Source organism: Balaenoptera musculus, chromosome 20 (genome assembly GCF_009873245.2).
Source record: "Balaenoptera musculus isolate JJ_BM4_2016_0621 chromosome 20, mBalMus1.pri.v3, whole genome shotgun sequence".
Taxonomy (NCBI): domain Eukaryota; kingdom Metazoa; phylum Chordata; class Mammalia; order Artiodactyla; family Balaenopteridae; genus Balaenoptera; species Balaenoptera musculus.
The window spans coordinates 11,834,186-11,857,847 of record NC_045804.1 but is presented as its reverse complement, the minus strand read 5'-3'; the positions used below and the strand labels follow the sequence as shown (position 1 = coordinate 11,857,847).

At 55.1% G+C, this 23,662-nt stretch overlaps 1 protein-coding gene across 6 annotated transcripts in view; it reads left to right on the top strand.

The window, feature by feature from the left end:
- The first annotated feature begins 6,222 nt into the window (after positions 1 to 6,222).
- SLC38A10 (solute carrier family 38 member 10) overlaps positions 6,223 to 23,662 on the top strand; it is a 42,530-nt gene continuing 25,090 nt past the window's right edge. For all 6 annotated transcript variants that reach the window (XM_036836017.1, XM_036836015.1, XM_036836018.1 and 3 more), the window contains exons 1-8: positions 6,223 to 6,644; positions 9,253 to 9,370; positions 15,090 to 15,135; positions 15,931 to 16,024; positions 16,235 to 16,378; positions 17,280 to 17,404; positions 20,155 to 20,257; positions 21,097 to 21,279. In XM_036836017.1, coding sequence (XP_036691912.1) covers positions 6,546 to 6,644; positions 9,253 to 9,370; positions 15,090 to 15,135; positions 15,931 to 16,024; positions 16,235 to 16,378; positions 17,280 to 17,404; positions 20,155 to 20,257; positions 21,097 to 21,279 — 912 coding nt within the window. In that variant the 5' untranslated portion in view covers positions 6,223 to 6,545. The remainder of the gene's footprint in view (positions 6,645 to 9,252; positions 9,371 to 15,089; positions 15,136 to 15,930; positions 16,025 to 16,234; positions 16,379 to 17,279; positions 17,405 to 20,154; positions 20,258 to 21,096; positions 21,280 to 23,662) is intronic.

Below are 23,662 nucleotides of genomic sequence, written 5' to 3'. Positions count from 1 at the left end.
CGTGCAGGGAGCTATGGAGCCACAGTGACCTGTGTCCAGGCCCTGGGCCTCCTGTTATGTGGCCTTGAGTAAATCGCCTTGCCTCTCTGAGCCTCAGTTTCCCCGTTTGTAAAGTGGAGAGGGTAACAGTTAAGGATTGCCATTGGCTGCCTTTAGTAGGAAGTCGAGAAGTTTGCCCTGGCCAGGCTGCTACCAGGACCTGGGCTCTACTCTGAGTGAGAAGAGTTGGAGCCCTGACTTTCTGGCTGCCATGTGATGAACAGACTGCAAGGAGGCCAGGAAGTGCCAAGTGAGGAGAGCATTGAAGTGGTCCAGGAAAGAGATGATGATGACCGGGACCATGGTGGAAACAGAGGAAGTGGTGAGGGATGGTAAGATTCATGGGTATCTGAACATGGACTCAACAAGATTTCCTGACAGATTGGATTAGGGTTGTGACTGAAAAGGAGAAGTCAAGGATGGGTACATGGCAGCTGCAGCAGTTCCAGCCATCACATCTGCATTCCAGGCAACAGGAATGAGGCAGGGAGAGATAAAAAGGACCACTGAAAAGGCTTTCCTGAAGTTCACCCAACACTTCTGTTAACATTGGTTAGGTCTTAGTCACATGACTGTCCTGACTACAAAGAGGGGATGGGAAGAGTAATCTCTTTGCTGGGTACAATGCCATTGACAAGGACAGAGAGATGCTGTTAATAGGGAAAAGGATAGCATGGACACTGGTTAGGCAGCCACTTGGAGATGCTGATCACTATACACTTAGCCCAGGGTCAGCTCCCAGTGGGCACGGGCAACGCCCTGAGCGCTGACAGCCTGGGCCAGGTGGCATGTTCCAAGGACCCTCTCCACCTGCAGGAATTAGGCGGGAGTTTCTCCTCTGCACATGCTTTAATCGCTCCAATTCCTGTGGTTCTCCAGGGTGAGCACTGCAAATTAGGTGGTGTTGTGGACTTGGTCCCATAGAAGGACGTGGTTGGCTTGGGCAGTGAGGGGTGGCCAGGAACAAGGAAGAGACAGGGCCAAGGCGGGGGTGCGGGATGGCTGAGAAGAGCACCAGGGAACCATTGGCCAAGGAGGGGAAGGATGAACCCGTCAGACGGAGCAGGTGAGGCCGTGGCAGGGGCCACGTCTGTGGGAGGCCTGCCGTGTGGACACCGAGGGGCCTGAAACCCGGGAGTGTCCAGAATGGGCAGCATGGTAATGTTCGTGTCCTGGGGCTGCCGTAACAAAGTTCCAGAAACTGGGGGACTTAACAAATTTATTCTCTCCCTGTTCTGGGGCCAGAAGTCTGATATCAGGGTGTCGGCACAGTCCATTCTTTCTGAGGGAGAATCTTTTCCATGTCTCTCTTCCAGCTCCTCGTACTGCCGGCCATCCTTGGCGTTCCTTGGCTTGTAGACGAATCATGCCAATCTCTGCCTCTGTGTTCACAGGTGTTCTCTCTGTGTGGGTGCCTGTGTCCAAATTCCCCCTTTTTGTAAGGACACCAGTCATATTGGATTAGGCCCCCCCCCATATGCTGAGGGACTGGGGTTAGGAATGCACACATGAATTTGGGTGGGGGGGTCACATCCACCTTAAACCTGCAGGGAAAGAAGGTGAGGGTGGAGATTGCAGCAGTGGCCCCAGGCTTGGGAGGTCACAGGCCATTAGTGGATGTGTGGGGTCCTGGGACATTGGGAGGCAGCTCTGCTGACGGCCGTTTCTGAATTCCTTGTAGAAAACACCCCTTGGCCCTCTCCCTCCCCCACCAGGCGTCCTGGGATGGGTCTGTCCAGTGAGGTCCCTGGGGAGGGCTGTGGGAGGGCATCTGGGCCAGGCTGCTGGCTGGGAGAGAATGTAGGTGCCTCTCCCCGGTACCCCATTCTGGCTTCCTGCCTTCCAGGAAAGGGCAGAGAGGGGGCCTCCCTGGGTGCCCCCTTGGGTCCCAGAGCCACCTGAGGAGGGGAGGCCTGGTCTACCCTTGGCCCAGCTGGCTACTGGTCTCCTTCAGGTCTGGGTCAGCTGGCCTGGCCCCTGGTGTGGACAGGGCCTGCCTGCCTCCCGGGCTTCTGGCCTTCCCAGTCTCCAGAGATTTGGGGCCTGCATGGGGGGCCCTGGAAGACTGGATCGTTAGTCTGTGGTTTTTCCAACCGAGGGTCTCATGGCTGCCCCTCCTCCAGACAGAGGCCCCTGGAGGCAGAGGGAACCAGTGTCAAGACCCCTGGAAGACCCTGCCGGCCCCCAAGGCTCTCCCAGGCCCACCCAGCCCAGGTGCCCACGAGCAGCTGCTCTCCTGTCTTCCTCTCCCGGGCCGCCGGCCCCTAGCCCTCCTCCCAGAGCCCGAGCCAGCCCGGGTCACCCACAGCTTGAGACCTGGGAAAAACCCTTTGTCTGTGGCTTTAGGGGCTGGGGCCAAGGATGGACTCTCAAAACTGGGCCCACTCAGTGGGGGGCTAAGGGTGGCCCACCCAGCTCTCCCTTGTCAGCCCCAGAGAAGCTCCCTTGCACCTGGGCAGCTCCCCAGGCATCTCCAACTTGGGCGGCCCCTGACAGAGGAGGAGGGGACATAATCATCATCCTCCAGGCCACAGTGGGGCCAGCCCCCGCCTCCCCACCTCACATGCTCCCCTCTCCCAACACAAAGGGGCCTACGAAATGAACCGAGCGAGCGTACTTTGGAAAACACCAGGGCCGATCCCCTCTCCTCTCACACCTCATTAAGGCCTGACCACCCCCACCCAGAAAACCAAGGTCAGGGCCAAGTGTGTGTGTGGGGCCGGGGGCGGGGGGCGGGGGGCGGGGGGCGGCGGCAGTCACGAGGTTCCCTGTGAATCCAGTCACTCCACGTGGTTCCAGCACTGCCCCTTCCTCTGAGGAGGAGGCCTGGCAGTGGGAGGGGGTTGGTGGATTCCCCCAAGCATGTGATCCAATGGCGCCCCGCCCAGCGGATGCTAAATGAAATCCATTCCTGTCTGCTGGACCTGTTGTCAGTTTTATGGCTCTGGGGTTATATAAACAGCGGGAGGAGAGTACAGGGAGTCAGGGCCAGGGGCCCACCAGGCCTGGGCTCCCCCTTCTTTCCCTCGGCCACCTCCCTGGGCTCAGGGCAGCCTCCAGGCTCTGCTCTGACACAGACAGCCTGAAAGAGGGAGAACCCAACCAGAGAGGGGGATGGGAACTTGGGTGTCTGGACAATTCAGCCACTGGGCTGGAGTGAACATTTAACTCCTGCTTGCTGGGGTGATGAAAGCCCAGACCCCATGCCAGGGTCCCTGATGCTCAAGCCCCCCAGGGCCCCCACTATTCATTTCCAAGGGACCATCCTGGTCCCCCATCATGCCTCTGGTTTAGAAGCTAGAGACACAGATGAAAAAGCAGAGGATTGCCGAAAAACAATGATGCTCTCCAGGAGAGAAGGGACCAGCCCTCACTGGGGCTTATACCTGTGACCTCACAGAGAATCGCAGAGCAGGGTCATCAGCCCCATTTTACACCTGAAAACACTGAGGATTGATCCAGTGTCCCAGTAGCCAGGGCACAGCCGGCTCCATGGCCCTGGCTCTGCCTACCACCAGCTCCTGGGGCCCAGGCCACCTTCTCCAGGAGCTCTTCTCTGAAGCAGCCACAACTCTCACGTGGGTTTAACCCAGGCTGGGTCCCTGCATTTCTCTGGTGAGGACTGAGGTGGGGGAGAGGGAGGGGAAGGGGAAGGAGGTGGTAGAGGGGCTCACCCTTGGTAAAGCAGGCACCACCTCCGGCCCCCCGCCCCAGTGTGGGAGAAACAGGATCCTTCACCTCACTACAGACGTGCCAGGTGGGGTCAGCATCCCCCTCTGTTTGAAGACCTAAGTCGCCAGCCTCCAGAGATGGGACCCTCGTCCAGCCCCCTTCCCCTCCTTCCCCCGATGGTGCCCATGGCTGTCACCTCCAGCGACCAAATGGAAAGTTGCTGCCACTTCAGTGATGGGTGCCCCAGAACAGGCTCAGAGTGGTTCATTAACATGCCCAGGTCACAAAGCCTTTGTGCTCCAGAAAGCTCCCATGGAACAGCGGTGTCCTGTCAGCTCTGCTGATTGAACTCATGTGTCGGTATCGAGAATGCAGGGGGTGTAGGTTCAGAAATAGCCATGGCCCTGTCCTTCCCTGCTTTACACTTCAGTCCCTAAACCTTTAGGTGGTGCAGGGCGAGGTGAGTGACTGTGTCAGCGGGAATTGAGGGTGGGAGGCCACTCAGAACCAGAGTGGGGTAGAGAGGGAGTCTGGGATGGGGGTGGGGCAGCCCAGGGGAGGCTATTGGAGCCCAAGTGAGGTGGGGGAGCATCAACTCGGGTGTTACAAGTATGGAAAGGGAGAATACCAAGATGAATGCTGTGGACCTGGACCCCCAGGGGTATTTGGTGATGTTGCTGTGAAAGTGTAGCTTTCAATATACTTAGATGGACGTTGGAAGAAATCTATATGTGAGTGTGGTACACACATGTGTCTTCTAATTCTGTCCATTGAGGGACCAGGAGCAGTGGCATCCCAATGGCTGAGCACACACCCAGGGCCCAGATCTTGGTCTCTATGACTAGTCTCCCACTGGAAGGACCCAGGGCTCCTTGGAGAAATGATTGATTCTGGAAAAGTACAGGATGAGCTAGGAACATCTAATTGTGCAAGAAAGCAAGGAAGTGCTCAGAGAATGATGGGGACGCAGCACAGGACACAGGAGCCAGCTGAAGGGGCTCTCACTGCCCAAGTCTGGGAAATTTGAGCATCAGAATAACTAATGATAGTAATGGATGATAACCCATTGAATACAATAGGAAACTAGGAGTCCACAGTGACGTTGATACATTAGTACGTTGCAAGTTTGACAAGAAGCAGGACAGTTAGTTTCAACGTACCTCCCCACAAACCACTCATTATTTATAAAGGAGAAAGATGTAACTTTAATGTAACTATCTAATCAAGCGATCAGAGAGAACATCACCAGTAATGGGACAAATCAAAATCATTCAGCACCTGATAGGATTCAGTGGAAACACAGCAGTACGTCCATGATATTCCTGACAAAGAAACGTAACTTGAATTTCATCATGGGTGTGGGTAGGCAGAATACTGGCTCCCCACAAAGATGTGCACCCCTTAATCCAGGGAACCTGTGAATATGTTACCTTACATGGCAAAAGGGACTTTGCAGCTGTGATTAAGGTTACAGACCTTGCGATGGGGAGATTATCCTGGATTATCCGGATGGACTCAATCTAATCACATGAATACTTAGAATTGGAAAACTTTTCCTGGCTGGGTCAGAGACGTGAAGCGAGAGGGAGGTGACCCCCTCACCCTGTTGCCAGATTTGAGGTTGGAGGAAGGGGGCCATGAGCCAGGGAATGCAGCCTCTAGAAACTGGGAACGGGCCTCAGTTTTCGGTTGGCAAGAAAACGGGGGCCTTGGTCCTACCACCGGAAGGAACTGAATTCTGCCAGCTACCCAATGAGTAGGAAATGGAGTCTCCACGAGAGCTTCCAGAAAGGGGGCGACCTGCTCACATCTTGATTTCAGTCCGGTGAGATCCATTCTGGACTTCTGACCCCCAGAACGGTAAGAGCAGATTTGTGTTGGTTAAGCTGCTAAATTTGTGGTGATTTGTTACGACAGCAATGAAAAACCAATATAATGAGGAGACATCAGACAAACTCCAATTGAGGGACACAGGGCTACTTACTAAGCACATTGAAAGAACGCAAAATTCGTAAGATCAACAGCTAATTAGAAAAATGGGCAAAAATGAATAAGCATTTCAAGAAGAAATGTGAATGGACAGTAAAAATATGAGTAGATGATTAACCTCATTTGTAATTAGGGAGAACAAATTAAAAACCACGGTGAGATTCCATTTTATTCACCAGATTGGCCAAACTGATGATACCATATGTATGTGACAATGGAACTCGCAGGGGCGAGTTCCTTGTGCTCTAGGTCCTGAAAGACACGGCTCAGGATCCCAGGTCCACAGGAGGATTAACGGGGTGCTGGGACAGGTGAGCGGCCTCCCGGCCCCGCCCCGCAGGCCCTACCCCGCAGACCCAGCCCCCACCTCTCATTGGTTTGCGCCCCGCCAAGCCCCGCCCCCAGGCCTCTCCCTCCCGCCTTCCCCAGGCCCCGCCCCCGCAGGCTCCACCCAGGCCCGCCTCTCGTCTTGAGCGCCTTGCCCGAGCCCCGCCTCCTTGCCGTCACTTCCGGGCAGAGGAGCCCGCGGAAGGCGGAAGTGTGTGTGTGTGTGTGTGTATGTGTGTGCCAGGGCGGCTGCGAAGCCGGGCTGAGGTGTTCCTGGCTGGCACCCCGCGGCTCCTCCAGGTCTGGGCGTGGGGACACGGGGGTGGCCAAAGAGAGCCAGCGGGGGACGAAGCCATGAGGCGGCCGCGGGGTCTGGCGGGGTCTGGAGGTTGACTACTCCCGTCGCCTTCCCGCGAGGCCGCCTCCTCCAGGCAGCCACCCGTCCCCCTCAGGGTCTCGCGCCCCACCGTCGTCCCGGCGCCTTGGACTGGGGCTCCCGGGCTCCCAGACCCCACGCTATGACTGCGGCCGCCGCCTCCAACTGGGGGCTGATCACGAACATAGTGAACAGCATAGTAGGTGTCAGTGTCCTCACCATGCCCTTCTGCTTCAAACAGGTGAGTCCAGTGGGCAGTGGTCGCCGCCCTCGCCGCCCCGGGCTCATCCCCTCACGGGAACTAGGGCTGGGGGAGGCGGCCCCGCAGCTCGCCCGCCTCGGGGCTGCAAGAGAAACCGAAGGAATTTCCTCGGTGAAAAACTTAAGCACAATTAATAGCGTCAGACCGAAGTGCAAGTGTAGCAAAGCAAAATGATCTTTCAAAAATGGAAAGTGACCACAGGATTCAGTGTTCTTTTTCTTTACTATTTTTTTTTAAAACTCTGACCTGACTTCACTTGTATTCAGGAGCACACAAGTCAAACCCCCAGGCCTTGGAACTAGATTGGGGTGTTGGTTACAAGGTGATTACTAAATTCTCCAGAGTGTACGCTTAAGATCTCTGCGTTTCACTGTATACCAATGTTACCTTGAATGAAAAAATCTGAAATGTTAAAAAATTGGTGTCATCCCAACATTAAATACTGCATGAAAGAAACTCACCATTTTTGAGGTGTGGATTCATTTGGCTTCTGTTTAATTCACAAATAGGCATTTGGTACATTAGAAAAGGGAGATTGATGGAATTATCAAATTGGGTAACTTCTTTCCTAAAAATGAACTTCTTAGCTTCCTGTGTGCCACGGTGGAGGTGCTGCTCCACCTGCCTCCTAGGGCAGGAGCTGTCCACTAGCTGGGTTGCTTAAGGGTTGGGGAGGAGGAGTGGGACACCAGAGAAGAACAGGTGGCCAGCAAGGCTTCAAAGACCAGTCTTATGTGATGAAACCAAATAGGTGGAAAAAATGAAAATAAGATGGACATTTTGGAACTGAAAATGGGCACCAGTCGTTTAATTTTAGATTAACACTTTGCATTTTTCATATTTAGTATATTTTGGATAAAAATAGCAAAAAGAAAGAAAATGCGTTTACGGTTCCCTCACGTGTGAGTGGTTGATCTGACTTGGTTGGCGAGCATGTTGGCAGGAGGACAGAGACTGCAGGCCTATGTGGAAGGCCACGCTGGCGGCTTCTAGAAGCCCTGGGGCAACATCTGTGTCTCGGTATGTGAATCCCAGTGTGGGCCGGCCACCTCTGTTTCTGGAAGGACTACATGTCCCAGCGTGCATTGCGACTTGTCTGGCACAGAACTGCATCCTGGGATGTGTAGTTGGCTGGTCCTGCGTCTGTAAATGCAGTGCTGTCATCCTTGATGCCTGTCTGCCAAGTGCCACCATGGCAGGGTTCTGGTGATTCAGATTTGAGTATCTGCCGTGTGCTGGGCACGAGGCCCCTGCCAGAGCATTTGAACATGGGCCAGGCTGACTTGCCCGGGGAAGAGCTTAGAGGGGGGGGTCTGCATGCAAGCCAAGACCTGGAAGTGGTTTGCCCTGCCCCGAGGGCCTGGCTGAGTTAGGACACTCTCTCACTCATCACTCAGCATCTTCTCCGCGAGAAGCCGTCAGCCAGAACACAATGTGAGGCCAACGGGCAATTTGGAGATAATGTGTTTTGATCTGGCAGCCAGGTCATTTAAAAAAAGTTTTGGTTTGCGTTTTTTGTTTGTTTGGTTTTAGTAATTTGGGTACTTCTCCAAAAGAATTAACATTTTATTGAAGTGTAACATGCGTACAGAAAAGTGGACACATTTTAGGTGTACTCCTGATGGATTTTCATAACGTTAACAAACACATGTAGCCAGTTCCCAGATTAAGGAGCACAGCATTGCCAGCACCCTCCAGCCCTGCCTTCTTACTGAGGGTGCCCCCTCCTACCTCCAGTGCCACAGGTCAGTGTTGCTAGATTTTAACTTTACGTGAATGGATCATGTTGTAGGTACATTTCGATGTCTGGCTAGCATTCCTCAATTTATCTGTGTTTTAACCTTTATTAGGCAGGCATGGTGTTTCCTATTTGGAGTGCTTAGGAACATGTGTACAGGCTTTGACCCCGTGGACGCATTCTGTGGGGTGGTGACCTGCGTGCAGGAGAGCTGGGTCGTGGGCTGTGTGTGCGTTCCACTCTGCTAGATGCTAGTAGGACAGTTGGTTGTTTCTTCAGTTTTTGGATTACAGATAAACCTGCTGTAAACATTGGCATGCAGGTTTGTGCATGAACACATGTTTTCATTTCTTTTGGGTAAATACCTAGGAGTGCAATTGCTGGTCAGATGGTGAGTGTCTGTTTAACTTATAAGAAAGGCGTAAATGTCATTTTTAATCTCTTCCTTCCAGAATGTGTTTATCACTCGTAGCTGTTGATCCAAGTGGCTGGAAGGTGGTTTGCTGTAGGGTGTTTGCAGGGAACTGGGGAGACTGGCAACCCCTTGCTGTTCCTTGAGACTCTGGGAGGGGCTGGGAAGGAAACGGTGTCCCTGGTGCTCTTTTGGGGTCATGCACAGGCTTTATGTCTCTGGACAGAGCCTATGGCCACCACGTCCAGGAAATTGTCCTTTTAGTGCTAGGAACCACCACCCATAGGCACGGGAATGAAACAGAGCTGGGGCCTCGTGTCTAGGGGGCGGGGGCCACGGGGAGGGCTATTGGTTGTCGCACATGCTGTTCAGTGTGAGAGGTAAAGATGCTGGGTAGTTTTATTTTGTTAACATCTCTTTTTCTCCCAACCCTACAGTGTGGCATCGTCCTGGGGGCCCTGCTCTTGGTCTTCTGTTCTTGGATGACGCACCAGTCGTGCATGTTCCTGGTGAAAGCCGCCAGCCTGAGCAAGCGGAGGACCTACGCCGGCCTGGGTGAGCGCATCGCCTCCCCAGGGGGCGCTGGACCTTTCTCAGTACCTTCTTAATAAGTGCAGCATCTCAGTCTGGGGGTTTGGGCCTTATTCTCTTTTTTATTGGACGCACATGCGGCATGTGGGATCTTAGTTCCTCGACCAAGGATTGAACCCGTGACCCTTGCATTGGAAGCGTGGAGTCTTAAACACTGGACCGCCAGGGAAGTCCCTGGGCCTTATTCTTTTAATTACTTTTCTTCCACTTTATTCTTAAAGAGTCCTTTGAACAGCAGTTTCTTATTTTAAAATTTAATGCAATTAAAAGAAAACTGTTGGGCTTCCCTGGTGGTTAAGAATCCTCCTGTCAATGCAGGGGACACGGGTTCGAGCCCTGGTCCGGGAAGATCCCACATGCCACGGAGCAACTAAGCCCCTGCACCACAACTACTGAGCCTGCGCTCTAGAGCCCGCGAGCCACAACTACTGAGCCCACGTGCCACAACTACTGAAGCCCGTGCGCCTAGAGCCCGTGCTCTGCAACAAGAGAAGCCATCACAATAAGAAGCCCGCATACCCCACCAAAGAGTATCCCCCGCTCACCGCAACTAGAGAAAGCCCACGCGCAGCAACAAAGACCCAACGCAGCCAAAAATAAATTAATTAATTAATTAATTAAAAAAAATTTTAAAAACCCCAAAAAACTGTTAACATCAACACACATTTTAAAATTGAGGTGATACTCATTCTCCTGTCTCCCCTTTATGCAGATCCACACAGAGAGCCCTCTCCCAGTTCAGGCAGCCTCAGCAGCCTCCGCTCCTGTGCCCAAGAGTCCCCGGAGCCTTCCTTCCGAGCTGCCTGACTGGGATCTTGCTGTACATCCCCACTTTGAATGCCATGGGCAGATTGTCCTTGGGCTCGGGTTTGTAGCTGGGAGCAAGTCACCATCTCCTCAGTGCTGTCCTGTTTCCTGTTGCTGTTGGTTGCAATTTCGTTTCCTCTAGATCTTTCTTCCTTTGATTTCAGCCGAGGCAGAGAAGGCTGTGCTTTCCGCCTCCATTCAGTTTGGACTATTTCCTGGGCAACTTGGCTCTGAGGGCAGGGTCCCCCACTCTCCTTTCCCCCTCAGGGTGGTGTGTGCAGGCTGCATTCTCTCCACCGCCTCGGAACTTTCGGCTCTGCACTCCATTCTGCGCATATATGGTGTGGGTGTTGAAATACCGATGCACATGGTCTCAGGAGCTGGTCCTGAGCACTTCTGGGGAAAATTCCTGTCCTTCGGCTGGAAGTCCCTGACCCTCCAGCTGGTGTGTGGCCAGGATGCTGGGTCCGCTCGTGGAGGGCCTGGTTGGGCCCCCTGCTCACAGCTCTCACGGCAGAGAGGAGGCAGCAAGAGGAAATGGTGTGCGGAGTTCCAGGAGCCAAACAAAATAAAAACATCTGCAGGCCCCACATGTGGGCTTTTGGCAGCGTGACCTCTGGTTTCCTTCCAGTCTGCCTACTTTGCATTGGCATGGAGGTACTTGCATTTGTTCTGACCTCAAAACTGAAGGGCTACTTCCTTCTCTCTCCGTTCTGATGAGAATGGTGATGTCAGACCTTTTTTTCTTTTAAGTTTTTTTTTTTAAGTAATCAATTTATTTATTTATTTTTGGCCACATTGGGTCTTCTTTGTTGTGCGCAGGCTTTTCTCTAGTTGCAGTGAGCAGGGGCTACTCTTCGTTGCAGTGTGCGGGCTTCTCACTGCGGTGGCTTCTCTTGTTGCAGAGCACGGGCTCTAGGCGCGTGAGCTTCAGTAGTTGTGGCATGTGGGCTCAGTAGTTGTGGCTCACAGACTCTAGAGCGCAGGCTCAGTAGTTGTGGCGCACGGGCTTAGTTGCTCCGCGGCATGTGGGATCTTCCTGGACCAGGGCTCGAACCCGTGTCCCCTGCATTGGCAGGCAGATTCTTAACCACTGTGCCACCAGGGAAGTCCCTGTCAGACTCTTTTATTGCTATTGGAGTCACTTGGGGAAGTGAAATTTATCAGCTAAATTTGCGCCCCGCCCTGCCCCCCACATGAGACCAAATTCTACTTGGGATGAAATGTGCTCCTGGGCAGGTTCCTTCCTCCGTCTGTGGGGCCATGGCCTTTAGGGTGACTCTTTCTCCCCACTGAGGGTTCCTGTAGCAGACATCCCACGAAGTGCTTGGCTGTGCCCTGAAAGAGGATGGGTGACCCTGGCCTGGGGAGGCCATGGTTTTTGACAGCTGTCTGTCTGAGTATTCTTAGAAAGTCCCTGAGAAGGCAAACTGGTTTGGCTAGCTGTGAAAGATTGAAGAAAACTACCCATGGACACCCTTCTGCATGGCTGGCTGGGGCTCCTACCTTTAACTGCTTGTGGTGACTGCAGCCCAATTCTAACTGCTAGAAGCAAAAAGGATCTGAAACCACCAGTGGTCTCTGGTCATGTCTTCGGTACCAAACAAGATGGCTCAGTTGTGTGAACTCCCACAGTCCCCCAGGCCCAGCCTGCAGCACGAGCTGCCCTTCGTCCTGGCTCTGTCTTGGCACAGTCTCAGAAATGGAGAGGCCCCACCGCTTGGAAAGGAGCCCTAGACAGGAAGAGATAGGAATCTCTCGACCCTGTGGGCCAGCAACCCTCCCACGCTTCCTGAGCCATCTCCTGCTGCCTGCAGGCCTTTCTCTTGTCCTCTGCCTTCTCCTGGCCCAGAGCTTGCGCTGCAGCCAGAGAAGGTGGCCCAGGAGGAGAGTGCTCACTGCATCCTCGTGCCTCAGGCCCGGGGACATACGGCCTCTGTCAACAGAGCCCCCAACGCATGTTGTCTGCTGGGCCCATGGGCATCAGGCAGGTGGGGGTCAAGGAGATGGACAGACCTGGAGACAGTGCAGGCCATGGTGCAGAAATTCCTAGAAAGGCCGTCGCAACTTGAACAAATAACCTTTTTAAACTGTCTGCGCTCCGAGGAACGGGTGGGTGGTTTTCTGGTGTTTGAGTTTGTGATATTTCTGTTTGGTTCATCTCTGGAAATGACCATAGCTCTGCCCACTCCGCTCTGGCCAGTGCGTAGGCATCGCTGGAGAATGAACTTTGCCAGTTTGGGGAAATACAGCACTGGTGGATTTTTTATTGGTGTTTTGTGTGTGTTTTTGTGGTGTCTTGTTTGTTGCTTATGGGCTGGTTCTGTTAATTTTATCCACTTCTTACCTGCTGCTCCCTTGCCCTGCATGGCATACTTTTGAGTGGACTTTTCAAACCCCATTTTCAGAAGATATACAGCTATGTCAGATAGTCAACTGCCCCTAGAAGTTGTGGCCCCCTCGAGGCCACTCTGACCCGGGCCCTGCCCGAGGAGGGTGGCCGGGCCTCGCCACCACCTCGGGGTGCTCAGTTGTGCGCAGCAGATGCTCTGGCACCATGTCTGTGGTCCTGTCATCCGCCCGCCCAGGTTTCTGTGGCCCTGGTCAGCCTGCTGCGCGCTCATGGGCTGGGTGGGGCCTGCAGAGGGCCTGTCCCTCCCTGCCTGTCTGCGGTTGCGTGACCTGTACCTGTGGATACTTGGCTTGGGAAATGAGGGTTGTAAAACCAACCTTTCTAGAACCCAGGATTCTCTGCACCCCCTACCCCTCATCTTTCCAGCAAATGCTCATCATCCCCTGGCGGATGGCAGTGGGGAGTCAGCTGCCATCCAAGGCCTGGCTCTGGGGAGGGCTGGGTTGAGGTCGTCACCCTCAGCTTGAACAACACGGTTTGGTGCGTGCTTCCTCGCTCTGCCTGGCGGGCAGGAGGCTTTGGACTATGGGTGGTGAGTATGGGAGTGGGGCTGGGGTCCCACACTCAACGAGGCGGGCTAAGGGTCAGCTCTGTGTGCACAGCGGCCGCGGAGCCGTGGGCGAGGCCATGGCCCCAGGAGGACGAGCTGAGCCAGTGTCTCTGGGGAGACTGGAGAGTCCCTCCTGACACCAGTCCTGGCTCCGCACCTGGTGGGAGTGCCGGCTCCTGGCCCCCGTGAGGCCTGGCCCGTGAGCTGCAGTGAGCCTGTCACAGATGGAGAGGGAAGGCCCAACCCAGGAGCGTGGGGAAGGGATGTGCCTTCTCAGAGACCACCCTGCCCACTCCTCCTAGCCTCTCGGGGCAGGTCTGGTGCTGTGGTTCCGGCCCAGAGGGGCAGGAGGGCAGTCCCCAGCTTGCCAGGCAAGAGGCTGAGGGCCGGGGGGCTGCCAGGTGTTTGTATCTGTGACTCGGGATTAGAGGTTACTGAGGGATGGACATTTGAAGTGGTGGGTGGGGTGTGGGGGGGGCTGGCCCAGGTGAGGAAAGGGTGAGAACGGGGCTGGAACCACAGGCCGTCTCAGCACAGGTAGCAACTTGGGGGCAGCCCCATGAGGATGTCGTTCTAGGAACCAGTCGAGTCTTTCTGGGTGAAGAGGTGCCACCTCCCGACTTGACCTCTGGCTTCCTAGAGCACCTTTAGCTTCCTCTGTCCAGAATGCAGGTGTGTTCTAGAACTTTCTCTGGCAGGGTGGTCTGAGCATTTGGAATACGCTGAGATGCTCAGCTTCTTTTTGGAGAAGGAAAAGGAATGGGATGGCTGGGCCCCAGGCACCTTCACGTTTGGGGCACCGGGCTCTGTGTCTTAGATGACCCTGAGGTGCGAGTGTCTGTGCAGTAGTCAGACAAGCCGGGAGGCTGGAGTGACCTCCCCAGCAGAGTGACCCCCTTTGCTTCTCAAGGCCACCTGCCCTGTGGCTGTGTAGCCCAGGTCAGGTGCCACGTTCACTTGCTTTTGGCAGTGTCGTGCCTTTTCCTAAGTAATTTGAAAGTAACAAGGGTCTTTGGACTCATTCATATCAATCGGCCTTCATGTTCCCTACTTTCCCAGTCTCCTGGGCAGCCCTGGCGCTGTGTGAGGGAGGGACAGGGGCAGGAAGCTGGGGCTGTGCTGTCACACGCACCCCCTTCTGCTTGCTCCTGGGAGACCAGAGCTTCTCTCTGCCCTCGTCCTGCTGGACTGTGGGGATGGGACGCAGGGGTTCCGGGCCACTGTTAGGTCCTGGGAGGGACCTGCTGAGTCAGCTCTTAATCTCGCCTCTGCTAGAAGCAGCTCCACTGTCAGGAAGGAAGGGCAGAGGGGCTCCTCTCCGCTGTAGGATGCGCCCTTCACCAGCAGGGCAAGTGGGGGCAGGCCCGAATGCACTTGTCCCCTCCTGTCCCAAAGTACCACGTTTGAGATTTTCTTCTGAAATCACAGAGGGGACATAGCGGCCCTTAGCCAGGTCCCCTTGGGGTGGCTGTGAAAACCAGATGTACTGGGGCTGGGCTGACAGCCCTCCTGGGCACCCCCCACCCCCGTGCAGCTTCTGCCTCAGGCAGGCCTCTTTCAGCCTCCTTCACAGCTGCCCGGCTTGCCCAGAGAGAAACTGTTACTTCGCTGGGATGGTTTTTCTTGTCTTTTTTCTTTCCTTTTCTTTTCTCTCTTTTTTTTTGTGTGTGTGAGAAAACCAACCCACACTGGCTTTGTTCTTATTTTCTGTGATTTTTGTTTGTTGAAGGTAGATCTGAAAAAAAGCATGGGACCAAGATTTTAAAATATCCCCTTTACACCCATGGAACTCCAGACCTGCAGGTTTTTGTCAAATTGCCTTTCACAGCTTTTATTGGTAACATTTTTACTGATGTGCTTCTCCCACTGTTGGACTGAGCTGTTCATTCTCTCCCCCACCCTCCGCCCACTAGCGCTGCACGCCTACGGAAAAGCAGGGAAGATGCTGGTGGAGACCAGGTAGGTGGTGCCGTTCTGTTGGGGTAATTCTCTCTGTTCTTCACTTGTGGCCAAAGAGAAACTGGAGGATTGTTACACAATGAGCCGTATGTTTTAGATGCGGATTGGTTCATAGCTTGAAATATTTCTCTGAAGTGTTACTTACTAAATAGCTGAAAGTTCAATTTATCGTACCCTTAAAATGATTAGTGTCAAAGCTGAAAGCCTTACTTAAGTCTTACAAAGAAAAATATAAAAATGGAAAACCCAGGGAACATAGCGAGGGGGTGCTCCCTCGGCTGCACTTCATCTCTTGGTTCTGATCCTGAAGCTCGTACGTACCCCCCACCCCGCCCCCTGCCCCGGACACTGTTGCATAAAGGTGGCATTAAACTCATATTCTCCCTTTGGAGTAAAATTTTATGAGATGAAAAAATGGCTGGGAAATTGCACTTTTAGGCTTCTAAATTAGGGAATTGCAAACTGAAAAGGATAACCCTTTCTGAAGCAGTCAATTGTTCTTTTAACTTGTCTAACATCACAGTGCATTTTTGTAGCACCTGAAAGAACTTTTAGAACCTCCTGTGGAGAGAAAAATGTAATACCAATACTCAATACTCAGTACTCATTCTGAGTAAAATAGCAAACTCCACAGCCAAACCCTGTAAACCATTGAATGTTGATACCATGTCTCCCACTCAGCCCCTCCCTTGGGTTGTTGCGTGTCAGCGGCCACCCAGCAGGGATGGGGGCACGTCTGGGGCTCCCCGGGACCCTGGTGCTCAGCTCTCAAGCCCGCGCCTGCCTTCCTTGCAGCATGATTGGGCTGATGCTGGGAACCTGCATCGCCTTCTACGTTGTGATTGGCGACTTGGGGTCCAACTTCTTTGCTCGGCTGTTTGGGTTTCAGGTAAGGACATCTGCAGGTGCGTTGGAAGGCTTGTGGCTGCTTGCGTGGCAGCCCAGGGACACCGTTTAAATCCACATCTCACATGGGGAGCAGGAGGGGGGCCGAGACCAACATGCTGTGTGGTGAAGCTCCCTGGGCCCTGGGTCAGTGCCGGGGCTGTGGCTGGGAAACCCAGGGATTCACTGGGGCAACGCCTGGCGCTCCCTCCAGGTCACCGGCACCTTCCGCATGCTCCTGCTCTTCGCGGTGTCCCTGTGTATCGTGCTCCCACTCAGCCTGCAGAGGAACATGATGGCCTCCATCCAGTCCTTCAGCGCCATGGCCCTCATCTTCTACACCGTGTTCATGTTCGTGGTGAGTGTTGGGCCGCCAGCTGCCTTCCAAGGATGACAGCAAGGTGATGCAGATTCGTCCACAGGGGCACGGTGGATAGACAGGGCCAGCAGGGGAGGGGAGGCCTCCAGGGCAGGGAGTGAAAGTGTGATGCTCCTCAGTTCACGAAAGACCTTTTATATGGGGTTTGTGGCCAGGGGTCACGAGGCCAGCCTTTTGTCACAAGGGGGCGAGCAGTTGTTTTCCAGTGAGTGTTTATCACAGGCTGGGGGTGGGATGCAGCGTGGAGTTAACACTCAGGGTGCCCCTTTCCTCCCAAGCCTGGGAGGCCCTCAGTGGGAGCCCCTGGGCCTGAGCCCCTGATCAGTCCTGCGGAAGCAGAACGAGAGAATCTGTGCAGTGGGCTTTCCTTAGAAGACCGAGCACCGGGCGGTGTTCCCAGCATCCCTTGGCCATGAGGGCCAGCCCAGTGACCGTTCCCCTTCTCTCCAGACAGCCCTGTCCTTGATGGGTTTGTCTTTTAAATCATGCCCGTGCAGGACCGGCAAGGACCTGCCAGGTTGGGGGACTGTCCTGTCCCGGAGGCGACTGGGGCCCACCAGGTGGGCCTCGTTGCTTACCGTCTGCGCTAAGCAGCCCTGGACAGGCAGCTGCCCCTGATATCAGGAGGCCCTGCAGCGTGCGCTTCTCTGGGCAGCACCCGGCCAGCTTGCAGCACAGCAGAGGGCAGCGGCCCCGGGACCGTGCACCACCCCCGGCCCCTCCAGCTGGTGGCACCAGGCTGCACTGTGCCAGAGCCTGCAGGCTGTCTCTTTCCCACTGTGGTGTGGGCAGCATCCATTCCTTGCCTGGCCCTGGCCCTGGCCCGAGTTCCACCTGTGTCTGCTGCCTCGTGCCAAGCTCCGCTTTCTTCTCCTCACAGATCATGCTCTCCTCCCTCAAGCACGGCCTCTTTGGTGGGCAGTGGCTGCGGCGAGTCAGCTACATCCGCTGGGAGGGCGTCTTCCGCTGCATCCCCATCTTTGGCATGTCCTTTGCCTGCCAGTCGTAAGTACTGCCTGCTCCCGGGGCCCCGCGTGTGAGTGTGTTACGAGGTGGGGCTACGATCCTGGGAGAGGGAAGCACCGTTTTCTTCAGTGGATGATCCAGGCCACGAGGAGTAACGTGTTCTTCACCGTGGCCTTCCTGCTTTGGGTTCAGGGTGGGAGTTAGATGTTTACTGAGGGAGAAATCGACTTTATTCCCGAGATGTGTTGCCGGCACTGTTGGTGAGAGCGCCGAGTTTGCCAAATCCCCCACGAGTAGAGTTGGCTGTGGGGAACACAGAACAGCCCCAAACCATCTGACTCACAGAGTCCTGAGCATTTTGCCAGAATTTAGCTGTTCGTGTGAGAATATTTAAGAGGAAATTGCACAAACATTGACTTCAGACTGCCGCTGGGATGCTTTCAGAGGCCCGTGTGTGTGTGTGCACATGCACGTGAGCAGGCGTGCGCTCTCTGGCACGCAGGGCTTTGTAAATGCAGAGCAGCTATTTCCTTAATTCCAGTAGCCTTATCTTCTCTACCAAATGACAGGAGCCTGTGATTCATGCCCAGTCAGGTGGTAACCCGCTCAAAAGAGAGGCGTAAATCCGGCGGGGATAGGAAGGGACCATCGGTGGCGGGGGGCTGGCAGAGCAGCCCCGCACAGCTCTACGGGCATCAACTGTGCCAGTCGTAAACTAGCGTGACAGATGAGACTGTCCAGACTGCTGTGTTTACACCCACACGCGAGATCCAAATCGTGGTTTCCCACTTCTCGTCTCTCTTGGCAGCTTGGTTTCCACCAGAACGCTCTCCACTCTTGCTGTTTAATGTCCCCGTTACAATCAGTGACAGAAGTTACATCCTTTTGCCATGTACCTAGTTACCGGTTGTCCTTTTTGTCTGAGTTTGCTTCTTTGAAAATAAACCCTGGTCGGGCTTTTGGTGGCGGCTGCTCTGTAGTCAGGCACGTCTGCTGGGTTTGGTTCTCAGGTGGAGTTATGGGTTCCGGAGGGGTTGTGAGCACATGTCCCGTCTGCCACTCATGGAGGGCACAGGGCCTGCAGAGGCACCCACGTTCCCTGGGGAGCGATGCTGAGGGGTCCAGAGCTGGGGGCATCCAAGGGCAGAGATGGCTCTTCCCTGCCCTGCATGTCTGCCCCAGAGCACGTGGGGGGCGGGGGCCCTGCTGCTCTTGCCGGGTGACCACGGGCCGGCTGTGTGGCTGGTCTCCCCGTCCTGGACGGGCCAGGCCTCTGCTGTGCCATCACTGTGTGGCCCTTTCTGGTCTGAGTTCGCAGTAAATGAGTACATGGTGGTGCAGGACCACTTGGCCCTGCGGCCCAGAGAAGCTCGGAGAGAGCACTGAGCACGTGGAGGGCCAGGCGGTGCAGGGGGACAGGCGGACTCCTCTGACTCAGGTAAACTGAGTCACAGGGCTGCTCAGCGAGGTGGGCAAGTGCTCTGCGGGTGCTGGGTTGGCCCGCCGTGGGGGTCTGGCTGCCACCATCAGGGGTCCTTGGGGCCCAGGCAGGATTGGAGGAAGGCGGGGACCGTGGCCGTTCCACACCCATCCATCCCCACGTTCAGGGCACAGCCCCCTCCCCGCAGTGTCAGCGGCTCTTGGGCAGGGACTTCTCCCTGTGTGTGCTGGGGGCCGGGGCAGGACACCCTTGTGCTGAGATCTGGTGCTGGGGCTCCCTGGCATGGACCCCACTCTGACCCAAGGAGCTGGTCAGCACCGAGATGATGGTGCCAGTTCCCCTGCAGGTCCTCTGCCGCCTCCCTGGGCTGCATGGGCGTGTGGCCACCCGCTGCCCTCCGCCGGGCCGAGGTGGGGACAGCTGTCTGCTGTGACCCCTGCCCACTGGGGGTAGCTGATGGGATGGTGTGCAGGGCCGGGGGACGGTGCCAGCTTCTGCCGGCCAGGCCTCCCCCATCCTCATCCTTGTCGTTTGCTGTTAATAATGTTAGCGCGTCCTCTTTGTTCTCCTTTCACTTTTTTTAAGGCGGTTTTGGGATTTGGCTCCGCTGACTATTGTGGTTTCATTTATGTCCTGACGCGCCCCCTCCCGGCCTCCCGCGTGGCGTGACCGCTGGCCCTGTCTCCCTTGGTGCTGAGCCTGAGCCTTCAGCACAGTGTCACCCTGCTTTCTCCTCTCAGGGCTGCACAGGAGCCCCCCATACCCCCGCCCCCGGCCCCCGGCTCCCTACCCCCCACCCCTTCCTGTCTGCCTCCGTGGGGCCCACCTCTCGCAGGTGCTGGGTCCCTGCCTGCTGTTTGCAGAGAGCCTGCATGGACGCATCCCTCCCAGGCCCGGCAGCGCTGCCCTGCTGGCTGTGGGCCGTGGGACTGAAGCCACTCTTCCCGTCGCAGAGCTGGGTCCACGCCGGCTCCGAGCCCCTCGCTGAGGCGCTGAGATGGGCAGGCAGCCCGGCTTGTTTGTTTAACTTTCCATTCTTTTGACAGCGATGCTCTGAACCGCTTCCTGCTTCCCCTGTAAACATGAGGTGCTTCAGCCCAGCCCGGAGCGGTCACGCTCCTGCTGCAGTGGAACAAACGGCCTTTCATCCTGTGGCACTTCTGAAATGTTTACAGAGAGCACGTTCGGGGAGGGCTCTGAGTACTGTCTGTAGTATTGTGAGAGCTCAGCCTCGGCTCCGGTGGTGGCCAGCGTGGTGGGAAGGCAGGTGTGGAGACTCGGCTGGGGCTCTGGGGGAGGTGTGTCTGTCTCTGGAATCGGCTCCGTGAAGTCGCTCGTTCTTATACAGCCAGGTCCTGCCCACCTATGACAGCCTGGATGAGCCATCAGTGAAAGCCATGAGCTCCATCTTCGCCTCCTCCCTCAACGTGGTCACCACCTTCTACGTCATGGTAGGAACCCTTTCACACCCCACCCCCTTGCACAGTTCCTCCAGTCCCCCAGCGCAGGCCTGCCCTTGCTCCCTCCCATCCCAGTGCCTGCAGGCTGCCGGGCAGCTCTGCGCCTCCGCTCAGCTCCAGGGCCACCTGCGAGCCCGCTCCCCAGGTGGTGGTGTTGTCCCCATCCCGGGAGGAGTGCGGGTGCCTCAGCGCAGGGCCTGGAGCCTCCCCAAGACCTCTGCTGATTTGCTGTAGAAAGGTGGTCCATCAGTGAGAAGTTGGAGAGAGTAAAATAGCAGAGAAAGAATATCACAAGTTCCAGCCCGCAGATGCAGATACAGTTCATGTTTTGGTAGATGTTCTCTCCAGTCTTCTTAATTCTCCTCCTCGTTGTTTTTTACATGGCAAATAGAGATATAAATTCACTGAGAGTCGGGCTTGTTTCCCTGAACTTTGTGGTTCCGCCATTCTTGTCAGTTTTTACAAATGGTCTGTCAGATTGTTGTCCACGCTGAGCCTGAGCTCGTGGGGACCTTGATTTACCCCATGGTTTGGGTTTTGAGCCAGATTAAGTCCGGCCCCTCTGCGGGGCTCATGGGGCATTCCGGTGCTCCCTTTCCATGCAGGCAGCTCCCTTCTCTTGGTGCCCTGTTGTCCAAGTGGGGAGAAGCCACATCGGACTGTCACCTTTAGGCCTGCAGCCTCTGCTCGTCAAGGAGGATGTTTACGAGCCAGGAGCTGGGGGGCCTTGGTCTTGCTGCAGCTGCTCGTGATGAGGCTCGCGGCTGTTCCAGGGAGGGTGCGCCCCTCTCACCACATACCCCCCCCATCCCTCTGTCGTCCCCCCGCAGGTGGGCTTCTTTGGCTACGTGAGCTTCACCGAGGCCACTGCGGGCAACGTGCTCATGCATTTCCCTTCCAACCTGGTGACCGAGATGATCCGTGTGGGCTTCATGATGTCCGTGGCCGTGGGCTTCCCCATGATGATCCTGCCCTGCAGACAGGCCTTGAACACGCTGCTTTTCGAGCAGCAGGTAAGGTGCTCAGGGCCCCTCGGACGGCGTTCTGCCGGGAATTGTCTCTGTCCTGGTCTCAGTTATGTTGTCCTCAGGTGGCTTTTGCTAGTTCTTTATTTTCCTGGGCGGTAGTAGGAAAAGTTTTTCCTAGTTAAAAATTAAAAACTCCAATTAAGGGCTTCCCGTGGCGCAGTGGTTGAGAATCTGCCTGCTAATGCAGAGGACATGGGTTTGAGCCCTGGTCTGGGAAGATCCCACATGCCGTGGAGCAACTAGGCCCGTGAGCCACAACTACTGAGCCTGCGCTTCTGGAGCCTGTGCTCCACAACAAGAGAGGCTGCGATAGTGAGAGGCCCGCGCACTGCGATGAAGAGTGGCCCCCGCTTGCCACAACTAGAGAAAGCCCTCGCATAGAAACGAAGACCCAACACAGCCGAAAATAAATAAATAAATAAATAAATGTATTAAAACAAACAAACAAACAAAAAAACTCCAATTAAAATGAAATCTTTTAATAGGGATCTTTTTTTTTAACCAACTTTGGAGGACAGAGCCCCAGATCAATCGGGTCGATTCCAGCAGGAGATGTGGAGTCAGTCCCAGTGTCCAAGCAGGTTAGGCTCGTGTCCTGTGACTTCCCTGCTGTCCCCCACATCGGAGAAGTACCAGGAAATCAGTGGCTTGCTTCAGCACAACCCTGTGGGAGAGGAGTGGTTGGGAACTCAGAAGAGCCGGTTTAACTGACAGGAGCTGATAATGGCCAGCCGGGTGGGCAGATGAACGCTGGGGTCAGGCCACCATTCTCTTTACATTTGTGTAAGGGAAAATTTTGATAATTTGACGAAGGACATCTGAACCTTGAGAGAGGCTGAGTTTTGTTTGCTGTCGTGTGTGTAGGCCCAGCGCCATGTAGTCCTGTGTAAGCAGTTTTCCAAATGTACAGTGGGAACCCACATTCCCCTGGCTCTCTAACTCCTGCCCAGTTGACAACAAGAGGTGCAACTGTGGTAGCTCGTGCCCAAGGGCGAGGGCATGGGGTTGGCCCTGTCTCTCTGCGGTGGTTCTTGTGTTCCCGCCCGAGTCCTTGAGCCTGGTCTGTGGCGTCAGCCGGGACTCCTGGTGGCCACTTGAACTGCTTAGGCCATGGTGGCGGGGAGGGGAGAGTCTGGCAGGCAGACGGGGTGGGTGGCTGCCTAGGCCTCCAGGACAGCCGGAGCCGGGCTCGTCCCTGTGGCTTGGCGCGTGGTTGAGGCAGCCTCCCACGGATTCTGCCACCAGGGACAACACCTTGCGGCAGAGCCCCAGGCCTGAAGAACTGGCTGCCTGCCCCACCCCTGTGAGCTGTTCAGGCACCTGGGCACCAAGCAAGGCTGTGTCCCCTGGGGGGCGCGGCAGGCCAGCTTATGCGGCCATGGGGTCCTCTGTCTGATGCAAACATGTACTTCATATCTGAACAGCATTTGTGTTTCTGTAAATAACATGTTTTTATGATTTTTTAAATTAGAAAATCAGTAGTGGTATTAAAGGAAATGTTAATTCAAGTGGAAAACTTACCTGCATGCCTCCATCCTCATTCAAATGACCCGTTCTGCTCCCCTTGGCGTTTGTGTGCATCTCTTTGCAGATTTCCTCTCGCTGTGTTTTCTCCTGTCTTTAGTCCATGTGTATCCATAGAAACCCCCAGCGTCACTAAGCCCTTGCTCTCACTTCCTGTTCATTGCTGGTCTTTCACCCTTGACCTATCACGGGTGACTCTCGTGACCCTCTTCCTGCATGTAGCTGCCCGTTTCTTCTTCTCCTCTTGGAGTGTTTCTTGGGTAAATTTCTGTAGGATTCTGAGTCAGAAGGTGTAGACCTAACAACCTCCTTCACTAGTCTGTCCTAAGAAAGCTGCCTTTGCAAGTCAATTCTGGACATTGGGTGCCTCCAAACTGTAGTTCTGGAAGGGTCTGAAGCTTCACTTGAGCGGTGTTTTCCTAGCCCAGCAATAGTAATCATGGCTAGCCCCTCCTGTGTGCACAGCACTGTTCTAGAAGCTTCACTCCCATCACCTCCTTTGGTCCTCACCACAGCCTGATGAGGTGCTTCCGGTGCCCCTGTGCCTATGGATACGGAGGTGAGGCCAGAGGTGGTCTCTTTGGCTTGACTACAGCATGTAATGACTTGACTTGTCCCCTTGCCTTCTTCCTGAACGTGCCTGCTGGAGATGAGGATGGTGCAGCTGAGCGTGTCTGTGTGCATGGGGGGCCCACCGAACCCTGAAACCTACTGCGTGTCACTGTGAACTGGGGATGTGTTCTGTTTCCCGTGTTATGCAGTATTTTTAAAAATCTCTCTCACGGCATTGCTCTAAAAGGAGAACAGAAGGATTTGTTCTTCGTATCTCAGAACGAGGTTGTTA